This window comes from Monodelphis domestica, chromosome 4 (genome assembly GCF_027887165.1).
Source record: "Monodelphis domestica isolate mMonDom1 chromosome 4, mMonDom1.pri, whole genome shotgun sequence".
Classification (NCBI taxonomy): Eukaryota; Metazoa; Chordata; class Mammalia; order Didelphimorphia; family Didelphidae; genus Monodelphis; species Monodelphis domestica.
The window spans coordinates 257,281,498-257,300,147 of NC_077230.1; the positions used below are offsets into that span (position 1 = coordinate 257,281,498).

At 35.3% G+C, this 18,650-nt stretch overlaps 1 protein-coding gene across 1 annotated transcript in view; it reads right to left on the reverse strand.

Annotated features, from left to right (window-relative positions):
• The window catches only part of CNTN5 (contactin 5), a 1,793,707-nt gene that overhangs the window by 303,063 nt on the left and 1,471,994 nt on the right, over positions 1-18,650 (reverse strand). The window contains exon 10 of the mRNA XM_007494948.3: positions 16,585-16,766. Within this exon, the coding sequence (XP_007495010.2) occupies positions 16,585-16,766 (182 nt within the window). The remainder of the gene's footprint in view (positions 1-16,584; positions 16,767-18,650) is intronic.

Genomic DNA, 18,650 nt, shown 5'->3' on the forward strand with positions numbered 1-18,650 from the left:
AGGTGCAGTATATATCATTTAGTATATAATATATCCAACATATTAGTTTCAAAAAGATGCCTCTGAATATCCTTCTGTTCTCTTTTGTACATTTAAAAAAGAAAATATGATGACATTTTCTTTTCTTTTTTCCTTCCTCCCTCCCATCCTTCCTTGCTTCCTTCCTTGCTTCCTTCCTTCCTTCTTTCCTTCCTTCCTTCTTTCCTTCCTTCCTTCCTTCCTTCCTTCCTTCCTTCCTTCCTTCCTTCCTTCCTTCCTTCCTTCCTTCCTTCCTTCCTTCCTTCCTTCCTTCCCCCTCCCTCTTTTCTTCCTCCTTTGGTTCCTTCCTTCTTTTCTACATGAGAACAGGAATAATACAACAAATTTTGATTTGATTAATAGTGTTATGCATCCTCATTCCACTGAATTTTTTATCTCTTAATTGGTACATAAATGTATGAGCTTGGAATATCTTCCAAAAGAACTAATCATCATGGGATGGAACTTTTTACTCCACCCCCAAAAACATTCAACAGTTTTAATATTGTAAAACTTCTCTCACAATTAAAAAGAGAATTTAATTGCAAGAGATTTACAAGAAAGATAATAGTTAAAATGTTTTTAGAACATGTACTGAAGAAGAGGAAAATACCCCCTAAACATATATAACAATGCATATTTAAAAGAGTTGAGATATTAAATATAAAAGGGATATTTATAACAAGTGAATTTTATACCAACTCTACTGTTATTCTAAGCTTCTAGGGACAAACTATACTCATTTCAGTTACATGCTAAGGGCCTTCACTGTTAAATTATTTAAAATTTAATATAAGTTAAACAAAATACCTTATGTGAGCTATTACTATATTTACTGTATCATCAACATATCCAGATCATCATAGCAGTGGGGGAAGAGGTGAGGTTACATGTAGTAAACAGTTTGTGATTACCATGAAAGTATGAGAAAGGTAGAGCTTGTGAATAGAAGTAATAATTATTTGAATGATGGAATGGTTTGGGGAGAAGAATGAGTAGAACAAAGATGGGGATGATGGTTTATAATTGTACCTTTGGGAGAATGGTGAACAGAATATACATATGTACTCCATTACAAAGTCTGGCTATAATTTTTATTTTCTACTATTGCTTAATATTATTTACTATGATTTATAGACTGGAATCAACAAAAGAAAGTAGTGGTTAGAAGTCAGGAATAGATTCAAGTCCCACCTCTGACACATACTGGTTTAAGGACCCTTAGCAAGTCTCTTAATCTCCTAGTGTCTGAGACAGCTCTCTACAACTGTAAATCGCAGAATATTTGTTGATTTGCACTAATAGTTGTGGTTTCCTCATCCAGTATTTCTGAGTGTTATCCGGATTTCGTACCAATGAAATCATAGGTGTAGACAAACAACAACAAACAATGAAACATAAAAATACTTTTGGTATATTTGAGAAGATCTTTTATAAGGTATATATGAAGTCACATTGATAAAACTTTTATGAGCTAAGAGGCATGGATATGTTGGAGCCCATACCAATAGAGGAAGATCCATATTTAAGACATTCAAAATATCTAGAAACATACATACACGATATGTTTGACAAAATAATTATCTCTCTTGTCTTAGATTATTCTTTTTTATGAACCTTCCATGAAAGCTTAACTTATCACAATTATGGAACATGGTTCATCAAATACATGTCACCTACACCCAAATCATTCTTCTCAGACACACCTTTTCCTGTCCTTTCTGCATATTTATTTGAACCTATATTCCAAGTACCAGTTCTAATGCCACCTATTCAAGGAGGTTTTCAGGCAAGTGCTGCATGACCACTTGTCAGGGAGATTGTAGAGAGGATTAATGTTGAGGTCCAAGTTGGACTATATGACCTCTGATGCCCTTTTCAATGAGGTGATTCTGAGATGAAGAAGACTATGCAGTATCAAGTGAACAGATGGGTGAAAAGAAGATATTTTTTAAAGTTGGCTCTAACCCCCAAAGAACAATATTATTATGCCTAAAGGTAGTAGATACTTGTAAGATACCTACAGTAAAAACAATGAAATTGGTTAAGCATTAGAATGTTTCTATAGAGAACTGTAGGACAATGAGAGATAACAAAATAGTCTTGACTTCTGGATAATAGAATAAGGTAAGAACAGATCTAGATTGTAGGGTAAATGAAGCCTGCATTGGATAAAATTGAAAATAAACCCGTTAACTTCATCCATCTGGCATCTGACAGGTCTCCTCAAACATCTATAAGACTGAGGAGATACATTCCATTTTAGACTCAGCTCATATTAAAATTTCACTGGCAGAATAGCACTTTGCAGCTGCTTAGGTAAAACTTGAAATTAGCTTAATCTTGGGAGTTTATTTACAAAACAGTAAAGCAGATGTCCAGAGCTATCTAGATGGCACAGTAGATAAAGTGTCCAGTCTGGAGTCAGGAAGACTCATCTTCCTGATTTCAAATCTAGCTTCAGGCACTTATTAGTTATGTGACCCTGGAAAAGTCACTTAATCCTGTTTGCCTCAGTTTTCTCATCTGTAAAATGAACTGGAGAAAAAAAATGGCAAACCACTTCAGTATCTTTGTCAAGAAAACTCCAAACAGGATCAAGAAGAGCCAGCTCTTAACTGAAATGCCTGAGCAATGAAAAAACAACAACAATAGATGTATACAAAGAAAACAATTGCTTTATTATCTAGTCATTGAGAACTTTATAGCTCACACACAGTGATAAGGGCAAGGACCTTTATTCTCAGTGCAAATTGACGAAATGAGATTTTTGTAAAACCTACAACATAAGTTATTAAGAGAGGCTTATTTTTATTATCCACCTCCTTCCTTTTTTGGCTCCTTACTTTCTTCTAGACCTGGGGTCCCCAAACTTTTTACACAGGGGGCCAGTTCACTGTCCCTCAGACCTTTGGAGGGTCAGACTATAAAAAAACAAATAAACAAACAAACAAAAAAAAAAAAACTATATACAGCAGTATTCACAGTGTGGAATCCCCTCTCCCAGATCGCTGCTCACCATGCTGACATCTTCCATTGTGCAGCTACATAATCCTTTGCATGGCGCCTTGTGCAGAACAAGGCGCCCCGCAAAAGACTATGTCACCAGAAGTAGTACTGTATGTGAGCAATGCTGAGCAACAATGAAAGAGGTGCCCCTTCTGGAAGTGGGTGGGGGCCAGATAAATGGCTTCAGGGGACTACATGTGACCCAAGAATCATAGTTTGGGGACCCCTGTTCTAGTCCTTTCCACTTAATCCATTCTGATCATCCTGTGATCTGGGGACATAGTTTTGCTATTTCCTCCTCCAGCTTGTTTTACAGATGAGGAAACTGAAGCAAAAAGGTTTAAGTAAGTTGCCATGGGGCCCTGAAGCTATCTGAGGCTAGATTTGAATTCATGAAGATGAGTCTGCCTGATTCAAAACTCAGTACTGGCTTTCTTGCTTTTCCTGGTAGCCAATTTCATCCAGACTCAAGCATTTTCCCTGGTTGTCCCCTTGCCTCTCCCTCCTTATCTCTGACTTCTAACTTCTTTAGTTTCCTTCATGACTCTGCTAAATTCCTACCTTCAATCAGAAGCCTTTCACAGTGCTGCTTTATCTTAGTACCTTCCTTCTATAATACTCTAGTTTATCCTTCTATAGCACATTTGAACATAGTTGTTTCCACATTGTCTTCCTCATTAGGAAGCTCCTTCTGAGCTCCTTGAAGAAAGGAACTCCCTGTTTTTGTTTGTTTGTTTGTTTGTTTTTTAGAGCAGAATGCTAGTCTGTAATAGGTACTTAAAACATGCTAGTGGGCTGACCACTGAAAATCAATATATTCACAAATTCATCTCATTTATGTTATCAGGAAAATGAAAATGGAGTCACAGCTACGAATGCCTACCATAATTATTTCTGTTTTATCCACCTGGTAGATGCCACCATTTTCATGAGACTGTACAAATCCATCAGTTAAAGGTATTTTAAAATTGTAATTAGTATATTTTCCCATAATACTGAAGGTTTTTGGTATTATTAACACACTTTTGTGTGATTTCCTACACAGAATTTCAATATTTATTTCATTATTCCCCAAACTTCTTGAAAGACCATCTTCTATGTGCAAAACACTACATAAATCACTAGGACAACAGATCTACAAAAGGGTATGTATTAATAATTACAAGACAACTTAGGAGGAAGAAAGCAGGAGGAACTGGGGATGTGGAGGTGGAAGAGGGAAATTTTCATAACATGCTGAATATGGAAATGTGTATTGTATCATAACACAAGTACAATACAATTTTTTTTAATGAAAGCATCTCTTGTTTTCCTCCACTTAGAAATTTAGTGATGTGTGCAAGAAAGGTCCACAGATTTTCTGCCTTTTTTTGGTCAATTAGCTGAAAACATTTATTTAGTAACCTCATTACAAATTGAAATGGAAGACAAAATTACCAAAAAAAAAAAAAAGACAGATTATAAGCTTCTTGTGGGCAAGGTCACTTTCCTTCCTTCTTTCCAATTTACTTCTCTCTCTGTCTCTTAGTCTCTGCCTCTCATTTCTAACTGAAGTTCTGGGAATATAATGGACACTTAATAAATACTTGCTGAATTAAATTCCTTCCTTCAAGGAAAATCACTATGAATCTCTGAGGATATAGGAAGCTGCATCATTCCTAGGGACTATGAAAAATATTTACAAATTTATAAAAACATATGAACATATTGTACTGTATCAATCAGGATTACTTTTCCTTTCTTATTAGTCATATCATTTATTTTTCTTGTGTGCCATGATTCTGTGTTCTAGTGTGGAAATATGAAACCCAATAAATAAAAGCATGAAAACAAACCATTATCATGTTGTACAGTGTTGATTGATGATCACAACTGAAATATACAAAAGTAAAGTATCTGTCGTTCTAGTCCATGACATACTGACTGCAACATGCTCTATATTCTTTGGTTATCTAAATGCAGTTTAGTTTTCTTATAAAAAGGCATGAATTGAATGGAAACTATAGTGGCTATTCTCATGCATGACAAGTTGTAATATTCATGTCATGACATAGGCAGAATTCTTTAAGGTATGAAAAAAGATGCCTTCTTTTAATGCTCAAAATACAGAAAGAAAGAAATAATGAAAAAAACAGTTTTAATTTTGATCCTTTTTGATATTATACAAATGATAGCTTCAATAAGAACAATACACTTTTGCCTGAGGTTTTAGACACTTTTCAAAATTGTACTTTTTTGCCAGAGGCATTATTTGTCTAGTTTTTTCTTCTTTTGGATAAAACATTGTCTTAAAAAATCATTTATTTATGTTAGATTAGGCAAGGAAGCTTCAACATTCATCAATTTTTTACTGTGTCCTTAGTGGATTTTTTGAAAAGAAGGAAAATACTTTTGTTTTGAACTTTTTTTTTTAAACCCTTACCTTCCCTCTTGGAGTCAATACTGTATATTGGCTCCAAGGCAGAAGAGTGGTAAGGGCTAGGCAATGGGGGTCAAGTGACTTGCCCAGGGTCATACAGCTGGGAAGTGTCTGAGGCCAGATTTGAACCTAGGACCTCCCATCTCTAGACCTGGCTCTCAATCCACTGAGCTCCCCAGCTGCCCCCTGTTATGAACTTTTTTTAACCCAAAGCTGATCGATCATATTATGATATGCCTTTTTCCTATCTGCTTCATGGATTGCCCCTCAAAATATTTTAATCATCCATGTTGGGAAAACTAAATGGAAACAAAACATTTATTTCTCTGCCATATCAGAGCAGGCAGCTAAATGGGTAGTCTATCAATTTAGTTCATCTTTAAAGAAACATATCTTGGACTAACACCATATAGATGAGGATGTGAACCAAAAATTGTATTAAAGGACAATATTGCACTGGAATATGGGTATTCTGGCAATATCTCTTAAGTTTCAAAAATTGTAACATGTTCAGTGGATATTAGCCAATACTACAAATCAAGGCCTGATAGTTTGTTCTTTTGATTGTCTAGGTAATACAAATGATGAAAAAATGTTAAAAATTCAGATTAAACTTAAAAGAGTGTTGTGTGTGTTTGTGTTCCTCCCTCCCCAGTAGGTTTTTTAATAAATTTTGTTGAATAAGTGACTAGCATATGAGGAGTATTAAGGATAAAGTTGACATGAAGGTAATTAGAAAATGTAGTGTAGGTACATGATAGGAATGAGATGATGGATGGCCCAAGTACTGTAAAGGAACTCCAAACTCTCAAATATTTACTTATTTACATATATATGTATATATATATATATTTTTTTAGTTTATTTTCTAGTCTAGAATCAGTACTGTGTACTAGTTCTAACACAGAAGAGTGGTAAGGTCTGGAAATAGGGGTTAGGTGACTTGCCCAGGATCACACAGATAGAAAGTATCTGAGGCCATATTTGAACCCAGAATTTGCTGTCTCTAGACCTGGACTAATATCTATTTTTAATGAGAAGAAATTCTTTAGTTAATTAAAAAGTTCCTCTATAAATGATGTGTGAAAAAAGAGACCCACAAAGATAAGAATGCTATAAGATGAGAAGTTACAGGATAGTTTTGATCTGCCCTAGTTGAAGGAGCATGAACCAGGTAATCAATAGACTTTTACTAAGTATCTGTTGTGGGTCAGCCACTTATTGAAGAATCTTCCCATATTTTATATGATTTTAAAAGAAACTAAAGCTGGTTCAATCATAATTTCTACATAGGGGTTTAGCCTTTCACCTAATATAATTTCTAGATGTACAAGCTTTCAGTTTTGAGACAAAGGAGAACAGAAAATCTTTATAGAATCCTTCATGGCTGAAGTTAGTTTATATATAATTTTTAATCTCTTAAACTCTATGAAAATCATAAGTAGGCACCCCCTGTGAAGGCTTTATTTGTCTCTTGGACTACTATACTTTAAGAATTGGAGTTAGAGGGAATTACTGGCTTCTCTCAGAGGTTCCCATACTCTCTCTATAAAGTTTAAATGGAGTTTTTCCTAAAGGAATTGCACTAATTACATACATAAATATGTGAATGTGCATGGTCAAGTTGGTGCTACCATTTCATTCTACCTTTATTGCCAATTCTATGAGCCAAAAGACAGAAAGATCTCATTGTCTCTCTAGAGTTTGAGGAGGAGGTTTAAAAGTACCCATGGCAGGAAGCCACCCTGAGCACATACTACGCTGAAAGGTTGTATACTTCCAAGGATGTGCTCTAAAACCTGACAAAAATGACTGCCAAATTCCCAGTCAATTCCAATTTCTTTATCTAGAAAATGGCCAGTTCTTTCTACTGAGAGATTAATGCTTCCTATAACCATGGCTTTGCCTGTGCCCATTTGGCCAAGAGTTCATAGTTAATTGTGCATGACTTAACAAGAATTCACAGATTGTTTCTTACTAGCTTGCCCTCCTACCAGGAGGTACAGAAGTAATGGCAAATAAAACCAGCATTCTCATCTAGTCATCCAAAGCAAATTGCTACAGTGTATGGGTAAGTGGCCAAGGGGTGCAAAACAGCTCTAGGAAGAACACTAAAGCATCCTCCAAATGTAGACCATGTAACCTGCTGTTTAAAAAGTTTTATTCTCTACTATATCTAAATTCTTACTCTCCTAGAAGGCTCTTGGGCATTTTTTCCAGGAGTCTAATAGGCAATCTCTATAATTTTCCACTGAGGTAACAGTAGAGTTCCATTCAACATAGAACTCCATTCAATTCCATTCAATAAACATGTATTAAGTACCTATTATGCACTAGCCACTGTTCTAGGTGCAGTGGACACAAAGACAAAAAAAATAGTAGTCCTTTCTGTCAAGTTCTACTTGGGGAAAACATCATGTACACAGATAAGCAAAAACAAAATATAAACCAAGTAAATGCAAATGAATTTCGAGGAGAGGACTCCTAAGGACCAGTGAGAAGGCAGCCCCTGAGTTGAGCTTTCAAGGAAGTTAGGGGTTCTAAGAGACAGAGGTAAGAAGGGTGAGCATTAGTGGTGGAAGGATAGCTGGGGGAAAAGTCATTGAAGCAGGGGATGAAATGTTTATAGGTAAGAGTATAAAGGCCAGTGAGGCTAGGGTGGATGTCATATGAGGGAAATGAAACTGGGTAGAAAGATAGATTGGAGCCTATCCTGAGTGATTTTAACTACAACACATGCAACCTTTTTGTGGAGCAAATTGAGAGCCATTTTAAAGTAGTTTCATAGAGGGACAGAGGAAGACATGTTCAAAACTATATTTTAGAAACATTAATTTGACAGTCACATTGGATTGGGAAGCAGTTATATAAAGGGAGAAAAGGGGGAGGACAAGTTGAGGAAAAGTCAGCAGTTCTTTGTTTCAGATGAGTTTGTGGAAGAAATAGTTTTCTTTTAGTCCTGGAAACTCTGCTTAGAAACTGACTAAATGTAATTACAGAATTTCAAAATTGGAAGGGACCTCAGAGATCTTATAATCAAAACAAATAATTTGTTTGAAAATATAATTCAACAAAAGTATAAATAATAAAAAAATATTTTATTGTACTTTCTCCCTGAAGGTATGCTCTGCATGCATTAATATTTTGATTCATAAGTATCTTGTCACATAGTTTGTGAAAGCAGTATTATCCTCATTTTACATGTGAAAGAATTGTTTCAGATGGGTTAAATGACTGGCCCAGGACTACAAAGACAAAAAAATGTCAGTCAGGATTCAAAACCTTATTCAAATCCAACGTTTTATCCATTATACAACAGTCGCTCTCAATTTACAATATATCAAGACTCTACTTGAACTTTTGTTGTTAAGGGAATTATATTTGTAACTCCTTGAGTTATTCAATAGTATATATTTTTTTATTTTTTGTTTCCTTTGACTCTACTCTTCTAAAGTCCAGGTTACATCCTACTGAGTTGGATTTCCATATCTATTACAGATACTAAAATGAAACACTTATATTAAAATTTCTTATTATTTTCACTTCATCATACAGTTCCCTTTTATTGAGGAGAATCAGATACAGGGGAAAAATATCTTCATTGCTTCTTGATTTAAGTTAACAGCAAAGAAAGGAAAAAAAAAAGTTAGATGCTCTATTTTAAGGAAAGAAAGATTTCTAGCTTATGTGCAGATCACTGAAGTCTTCCATCACAATATTCTCTATCTACCAGTTTTGTCATATTAAGTAGAAACTTATCATTTATTTCCTCCATCTGAGGTGGTGTTTTATAGGCTATTGATATCATGATATGTCTTCAGTTTATTCCTTTTTCAATCTTAATGCTTTCCATTATGTCTTCCTTCAAGCTCATAGATTTCCACATACATTACTATCTTCTTCATATACAATGTCAGTCTTTGGTTCCTTCTATTCTATTCCTTTGGAGTAGAGGTAATCCCTTCCATGCTGCATTTCAATAATGACCTGAATTATACCAAGTTTCAAAGATTCCTATGAATTTACCTCAAGTTAAAATCTTGAGGTTTAGAAGTCTTACTAATAACTTTTCCTTTTCTATTTAAAACCCTCTTCAACTAATCAGCCAGTCTCAGCTCAAACATGGTCCTTGGGCAAAAGACTATTATTGATCATTTTAGTCACTCTATTATTAACCAGATTGCTTTGAAGAGTTAATCTAACACTGATGCTATCTCACTATATCATATGAATAGAAAATGCATTTTATTTTCAACTGTCAATTTGGAAGACCACCAGAGTTCAACTGAATAGACTACAATAAACCCATATGAAACAGAGATGTTAGTTAGCCTATATTTATGCTTCTTGGAAAAAGCATGGAAAAGTTTTACTTCTCAAATCTAAAAAAATGGACAAGCTGTTCATTTGGTAGAAAGACATATATCAATTCTCTCTGTGTCTTTTAAACTAAAACCCTTGTCTTCTGTCTTAGAATTAATACTGTGTATTGCTTCCAATAGGGGTTAAGTGACTTGTCCAGGGTCACACAGCTAGAAAGTTTCTGAGGCCAGATTTGAAACTATGACTTCCCATTTCTATACCTGGCTCAATCCACTGAGACACCTAGTTATAGCCTACATCAATTTTCTTTAAAAACTGCCCAATAAATAAAAATGAATAAAAGAATAAATAAATAAATAAATGATGGCACTTTGAAAGAAGGGTTTAATTTTATAAATGAATTAGTCCACCTTTAAAAGACAGTAGTTTGTTCTTTTTTTTTTCTTTTAGGATCAGATGCATACAGTGTGGAAATTATTATTTTTACTACTAAATTTATACTACTAAAAATGAACAAATGAATTTTATGAAGAAATGAATGAAAAGCATTGTATTAGTGCTCACTAGACATAAGACACAGTGAGAAAGCACTAAAGACTTAAATATAAAAGCCAAAGAGTTCCTAACCTCAAAACTCTTTAATTGTATTAAGTGAAACAACATATTCAAGGAGATGGTGGCAAGAGAAGGCTGCAGACCAAGATGTAGGAAGCAGAGATGGCTGAAAGAAGGTGGGAGGTATGCCTACAACAGCAAGGCAAATGATAAAAGGGTGGTCAGGGTGAACAACTACATGGGATATTACAAATGGTCTGGTCTGAAGCCAACTGGATACAGTGGACTATGTGATTTGGTGTTCATTCAACTCTCAAAACAGCTCAACCCTAGAGTGAAAGTTTCAAAGATTAGTGAACAAAATTTTTCCATGTCATGGTCTCTGGAGGTCTATGTGAAAGTGGAACTTTGATGTTTGATGAATTGGTTTATATTTTGATGAATCCAGAGAGAGGGTAGGACAGTTATCATTACTACTATTAAACTGAATCTTGACTAATATATATTACAGGAACACCTTTTTTTCCTGATTCACTGTAACTTGTTTCCTTTCCTATCTGATTATGGACTGTATGGTCCTAAGGTAGAACTCTGAACTAAAAGAAAACTAAGAACTGAACTCCTAAGATTCTTTTTGGGATCCCAACAAATGCAGGCCTACTTTCTGAACACTGATGTTTAATTTATAAATCTCAACAATTTCCAGGTCTTCTTGTCAATCTAATCTAAATGGGACTTTGTTTTCAGAGAATATCCCTTGCCCATGTCTAACTTAAAAAAAAAAGTAAACTAATGTTTCTCTATTTACTTAAATTCATAATACTAATATCTAACATTTATGTTATTACTATTAAATGATATTCTTATCTAGCATTTAGAGATGGCAGTGTACTGTAGATATATTACTTCATTTGATCTTCCCAACAGCTCTGTTAGATAAAGGCTATTATTACCTCCATTTTATAGGTGAGGAAACTGAGGCTGGTGTGGAGGTTAAGCGACTTGTATAGTGCTATAGAGCTATTAAGGGTCTGAAATAGTTTTTGAACTCGTCTTCCTCATTGCAAGTCCAACACTATCTGTTGCAACATCCAAAAGGCTCTTTGGATTGAGGTAAAATTTTAAAGTTAAATATATTAAATTGTTAGACTCCTTATATCTATTTGAGAGTTTTCTAAAGATATATTTTTAATACCTATACATTGCCTACAGAATTTTTGGAGACTTGAATATAAGGATTGGTGGCAATTTTGTTTGTTTATTTTTTTAGGGAATCTAATTTGAGATTATTGACTCCTATGGGACGTCTCTTCTTGGATAATTGTTTGAACAAAAAAGGAAGTACAAACATATTTAATATGTTTAAAGTAGTTTATCATTATAGTTCTTAACACAAGTCGTAGGGATTTTCAATTATTCCTGAAATTAAAGGGTCAAAGTTAATGACTAGTTAACTAGCTAGGTCTTCAATGCTTCTTTCAACCCTAGAAACTATAAACATAATAGGTAAACTGTAAAACTAATAAAGCAATGGATTGATTAGAGGTTATAAACTGATTTTGATACTCTGCTTGCTGTGCTTAAAAAAGTATCTTCAGTTTATAGAAGTGAAGGGAAGCTTATAAATGAACTTCTCTTCAGGGTCAGGCACAAGGACACTAAAGAGACTCTTGTTATAAAAAATAAAATATTTATTGAAAATATAAGGATAAAGGAGGATTTCTAAATCTAAGAGATCCTAACTCCACCCAAATAAAACTCCCTGGTTCTGCAAGGAACCATTTCTCCTCTTTCCAGAGGCTACACTGATCCTTCCTGATCTGACTAACCCAAGTTTTTACTATTCTAAATAAACTAACACTATTATCCTTATAATTATTAACTTTTTCTCCAAGTTATAAAAATAACAAAGGCTAGCTGGCTGAGCCTCAACAAGAATCAAGTTAGGACTCTGAGCCTTAGTAGATTGAGAATCCAAAACAAAGACCAGGTCTTTCTTTGGTCTTCTCAGAGTTAAAACAATTTATAAAACAGCAATAGATAGTCGCTAGTGTTTCCTAAGTTGGGAAAGGAAAACACACACTTATCTCCTTCAGATATTTCCCTCTTTTCCTTCTACATTAGACAGTGAGAGAGAGAGAGAAAAGATGTCACTTTCTCCAAGCCCTCAGAGAGAGTGACTCTAACTCTACCAACTGCCAGAGACCAACTGACACACAGAGAGAGCAACTGTCACAGAAAAACTATTAGATTTGAAACTGACACACTGTCTCAGCTCTGTTTGAAACTTCAATTCTTTCTTAAGCCAGCTTCTCTACTTCTTATCTCTAAACTAATATGACAAGACTTAATTTCTAATAGCATGCTTATGCAACAAACATTTATATGATGTTAAAAATGACATTTCTTCCTTAAATTTTATTTGTCAGAAGACCTGAGCTCAAATTATAGCTTTGCCACTTTCAAATATTTTAACATGGAACTTAAGCTCTCTAAAATGATGTTATTGGACTAGATAACCTCTCAGTTCTCTATTCAACTCTAAATCCATGCTCTATCAATATTGCAAATTCAGAAATATTAGTACATACCCATTTGGACATAAAATTTAAATGCAGTCATGACTGTGGTAGGCAAAGACCACTTCTAAGGACAAAAATTCTTTCATATTGTCAACAATTACTCTGGTTCATATCCATCACAATCATCATCATTATAATGATCATAATGAGCAAATGTTTAATGAGCACCTGCTATGTACATCATGCTAGATTTGTGGATAGAAATATGTAGAACATTCATCTTCCCCTTAAGATGTTTATACTCTAGTGGATAGATAGCATAGGTACATTAAAAATAATCGATGATGACATGCTAAATACAATACAATACAATATTCAACCATTTATCAATTAGATTTAGTTAGCCAGGTAAATATGCAACTCTGTTCTGTTTTTGTCATTACCCTTATTTATAAAAATACTATTAAATTTGTGCCCCTTCCTAGTTCCTTGACTTACTCATTACCTAGCACTAAGTCTCCTTTTCTGGGCAGCTAGGTATCTCAGTGGATAAAGTGCTGAGCCTGGAGTCAAGAAGACATATTCTTGAGTTCATATCCGAATCTTACTAGCTGTGTGATTCTGGCCAGATCACACAACTCTGTATGCATTAGTTTCCTCATCTGTAAAATGAGCTGGAGAAGAAAATTATAAACTACTCTAAGATTTTTGCCAAGAAAACCCTAAATGTGATCATGAGGTGTTAGACATGGCTGACTGATAATTGAACTGGGTCTCCTTTACTGGACCTGGTACCACATCAATCCCAGTAATTGAGGGTGTCTTCCAAGGCCCTGTCCTGGTCCCTCTTCTCTTCCTCCTCTACACTGTTTCACCTGGTGACCTGATCAGATCCTGTATCCAATTGATTCAACTATCATCTCTACAGCAATAATCCCTATCTACATATCTTGTCTCCTGACCTTCAGAGAGCTCCAAGCCTTTTGGATGTCTCAGATTGGATGCCTCATAGACTTCTTAAATTCATCACGTCAGACACTGAACTCATAATCATTCTTCCCAAACCTTCCCCTTTCTAGGTTTTCTATTACTGTTAAGGGTTCTATTATCTTCCAAGTCACCAAGGCTCATTAATGTGACTCCTCACTCTCTCCCTTCTAATCATATCCAATCTGTTGTGAGGTCTTATTGATTTTGCCTTTGCAGCATCTCTAAAAATACCCCTTTGCCTCCTTTGATACCTGCCACTATTCTAGTACAGGCCCTTATTATCCCATACCTAGACTATTGTAATAAACTTCTTATTGGCCTCACTGTCTTAAATTTCTCCCCAGGGCAGTCTATCCTCTGCTCAGCTGTCAGACTAATATTTCTAAGGGCAGGCTTGATCATGTCACCACTTCCAATCCATTCAAAGAATTAAATTAAAATATAGAACCTTATGTACAGATTAATTGCCCCCATTTCTATTTGAGTTTGACACTATTGTCCTAGAAGAAACCTTTCCTGATCCCCATTAATGTAAGTGCCTTCCCTCTGTTTATCTCTAATTATTCTGCATGTATCTTGTTTGTACATAATTACACATAATTGTTTGCGTGCTGTCTCTCAATTAGACTGTGAGACTGTGAGCTCCATTATAGCTGGGGCTGTTTGCCTTTCTTTTTCATCCTCCTACTCCCAACTCAGCACCATTACTGGCTCCTAGTAAGAACTTAATAAATGCTCATTGACTTGACTTGACTAGATGACTTCTCAGGGACCCTTCAGATTTTTTGAGTATTGCTAATAACAACTCAAATTTACATAGCACACCAAGGCTTCTAAAAGCCTTCTAATCATGTGATATACACAACACAAGAATTATTATCCCTACTTTAGCTCATCACCTCTAATTTCATCACCATGTTGCTAACTCAATCTAGACTCAAACCACTTTCCACTTTCTCTCCAATGGTTAAATGAAGGGCAGAATGGGAGATTACCAAACTCCCTCCCAATGCCTTCCTTTTTAGAGGGCAGAAAGTGGAATTTTTGATTCACTCTACTCTGTATCTACTGCTCTGCCTACTTTCAATTCTTCTGAACAAGATGCCCTATGCCAGTTACCCCTTGTCTCCCAAACCCTTCCTAACACCTTTTGTGTGTTGTTGCCCTCCATTGGATTTTGAGTTCCTTGAGGGCATAGACTACTTTTCTTTTTATTAATTATATCCCCAGAGCTTAGAACAGTGCCAGGCATGTAGTAGGCATTTAATAAATGTTTATTGGATTGAAAATTAAAGGATGAAAATGTTGTCATTTGACTGAAGTCATTTGAGTAGCAAGCATGGGAACTGGTACACTCTGGTCTTCAGACTCTAACACTCTTACTTCCTACTCCTCCATCAGCACAGGTCCCCAGAGTATAAAAACATTTCAAAAAAGTTATGTGACAAAAAAAATCAAATGATGTGGGTATGGACATATCTTCATTGGTGGAGGGAACTCCTCCCAGATGAGGAATTCCCACCAAGTCTGGCCAGCACTTTCTCTGTAAATTATAGATTTAGAGTTCCTTTGAGCATTGAAAATCTAAATGGTTTGCCCAAAGTCACACAGCTAGCATGTATTAGAGACAACATGTGAATCTGGACCTCTCTACCTTCATACGGATATCTTCCTATGTACTACAGCACACTTAACATTTTGGTTTTCAATGCTTTTGTCTGGGGTATAATGTAATAGAGAGAGGGTTTGCCTTGGTTTCAGGACAGATAATTAGCTGCACAACCATGATTAAATTATTTCATCTCTCATTGCTCCAGACTAAGTTATAGATAACTGTTGAGGGAGTATCTCGATAGGAGTTTCCCACATAAGCCAGGTCAAAAACAAAAAAATAAAAATGGTTTCTCTTTAGAGACAGCTAGTGGTATAGTGGATAGAAAACTGGACATGGAGTCAGGAAGACCTAAATTCAAATCTGACCTTAGACACTTACTAGTTTGTGGCCTTGGGTAAGTCACTGAACTTCTGTTTACCTCAGTTTCCTCAACTGCAAAATGAGACAATAATACCATCTATCTTGCAGGGTTATTGTGATGATTGAGATTGTATTTGTAAAGTATTTAGTATAATGTCTATCAAATTGTAGGGTTTTTTTTTCCTCCCTCTCTTTCCTTTTAGGTCAGACTTTCCAAGAGTAGATTTTAAGTTTGATACCTCTGAGAACTCTTTTAGCTTAAAAAAAATGAAACTAGATAATATAGCCCATTAGCCTAGTAGCCTAAATGAGTTAATAAATGCAACTCAAATTTCAGCAATGGTTTAGGGCCATAAACAATCTCCCTTTATTTTATTATATATTTATTATAAGGGAAAATGAAGCAATTTATAAAGACTCTAAATTTTGTTATAATTTTAGAGTAATAATCTGCATAAATTTAATTTGTGTAGTACTTGAAATGGAAACCAATAAAAGTCAAGCTATGTCCTTATCACCAAGTAATTATGAATCTTCTAAAGCAGTTGATACACATTTATTTAGTCCTGACTATGTTCCAGGACATTTCCTAAGCAATAGGGATAAAAAACAAAATAAAATAAAACAAAAAATTAGCAAAAAACAGTCCATGCCCTTAAAGAACTTACAATATACACAAACTATTTGAATTTAAACTGAGATACAAGATATAAAAAGGTTTATGGAGGAGGATATATCTAAGTTAGTGTGCCTTGTAGATCATCCATACTTACTATAGACTTGTAACTGTCCACGGAAAGAATTTCTTCCACGTGAATTTTCAGCTCTACATTCATATATCCCTGCATCATCCAGTTGTACATTTGGTATTTCCAGCACTCCTTGAGATTTCCTCAGACGTGCTTTGCTTGGAATATAACCATTAACCTTCATCCACGAGATTGTTGGAACAGGGCTGAAACAGTTAGTGAGAATACTGTTAACACATTTTCCACTATTAGAAACATAGATTCTCTTATCTGGTAATTTAAGCACTTAATAGGCTAAGTGGTAATAAAACATAATCACAATTAAGGCCCATGTGCTGGTTGATATACTTCCCTTTCCATGTGGAATGTCTAATACGAGATGATAGGACAAGAGAAAATTCTCTTCATAATTCTGAGAAATTCTTCATTTGTACTATGCATGCACACACACACACACACTCACACACACACAAATAAACTGTTTGGTACCACCTGGATACTGTCACATATTCTTGATCATCTTTCCTACTTTTGAGAAATAGCAGAAGAATTTTCCCTTTAATGTCACTCTGAACAATTAAATTCCTATAGTTGCCTTCTACCTATTTGCACAACCTCCCATAGAATGTCCGGGCTAGAAGAGAACTTGGAAATCATCTGGGGAAAACCCTTCATTTTATAGGGGGAATTTGAGCTCAAAGAGATAACCAGTGGTAGAATAGAAAAGATAAAGAAGTATATTGAAACTTTCTTTGCCTGGCCCCAGAAATTTCTTCATCCTGGATGTTTCAATGAAAACCTAGACTTCTAACAATGAAAGTATTCACCAGCCCTGTGTCCTCTCCCTTGATTGGTGGTTTCTCTTAGGATCTCCATCTTAAGAAGGATATCCAGGTTAGCCATGTTTTCATTTCCTTCCAGCCAATACATTTGATTCTTTGTACTTTCTATACCATGCCCTGTGCTGGATAGCTTCATCATCTCTCCCTCTTCTTTTAAATTCCCTTTTAGGGATTTATTTCCTTGTTAGAATATGAACTATTTGGGAACTGGGATTGCTTTTCTTTTTGTTTGTATTTGTGTTCTCAGAGTTCAGCAATGTGTCTAGTATAAGGTTCAATGTTTAATAAAGCTTGTGGCTTTCTCTTTTGTTATTGTTCCTTTTCCTCCTTTATTTTTGAAGAGATTCAGTCACATCTCAGGTGATTTCTTGACTTGAGTATTAATTAAATTTAAGTAGGGTCAATTTCCACAGAGTCATCAAGCCTCACTTTTTCTTCCAGAGTCATCCAAGTTCAATGCCAAAACAAAAGTCAAGACAAGTGTCAATGGCTTAGAATGCAATAGATGTCTGTGGCATCTTTCATATTTGATCAAACTCTATGCACTCCATGGTAAGTGCTTTAGCTGCCTTCATGAGTGTTGGAACAAATTGTTCTTACCCCCGTAGTCCAACATGGAAAACCTTCACATGCTTTGGGTAGACAACACCCTAACTCAATGAGTTAGATTTGAGGTTTTTAATATTTGAGACCCAGGTTTAGCCAATCTGCTAAGATGATTTTACAAGAGTGTGCATACCATAGCTTTTTGGAATAATAGGTGAGAGTTAGGTGAAAGGTAGACACCAAGGATGGAAGAGCATCCCTGGAAAAGGCTCAGCAGCCCTCCTACCAGAGGTGTGAGTCCTCCTTGCACACCCCATGTACTCCTGCCTTCCCTTAAAAAGAGAAATCAGTGATTGGGGATACATACTCTAAATGAACACCCTAGTTCAATTATTATCAATAATATGGAAATGGATCTTGATCAATGACACATGTAAAACCCAGTGGAATTGTGCATCAGTTATGGGAGGCGGGGTAGAAGAAGGGGAGGGAAAGAATATGAATCTTGTAACCATGGAAAAGTACTCTAAATTAATTAATTAATTAAATTAAAAAAAACAGAAATCAAGATGTATGTGTGGAGAGGAAAGTAGTTACTGTTGATCATATTTGTAATAAGAAACCTATTGAAATCCTTTAGGTCATATCTTAGTATGTTTGAGGCTCTACAAGTAAAAAGATAGACATGCTGTGATTCAATTC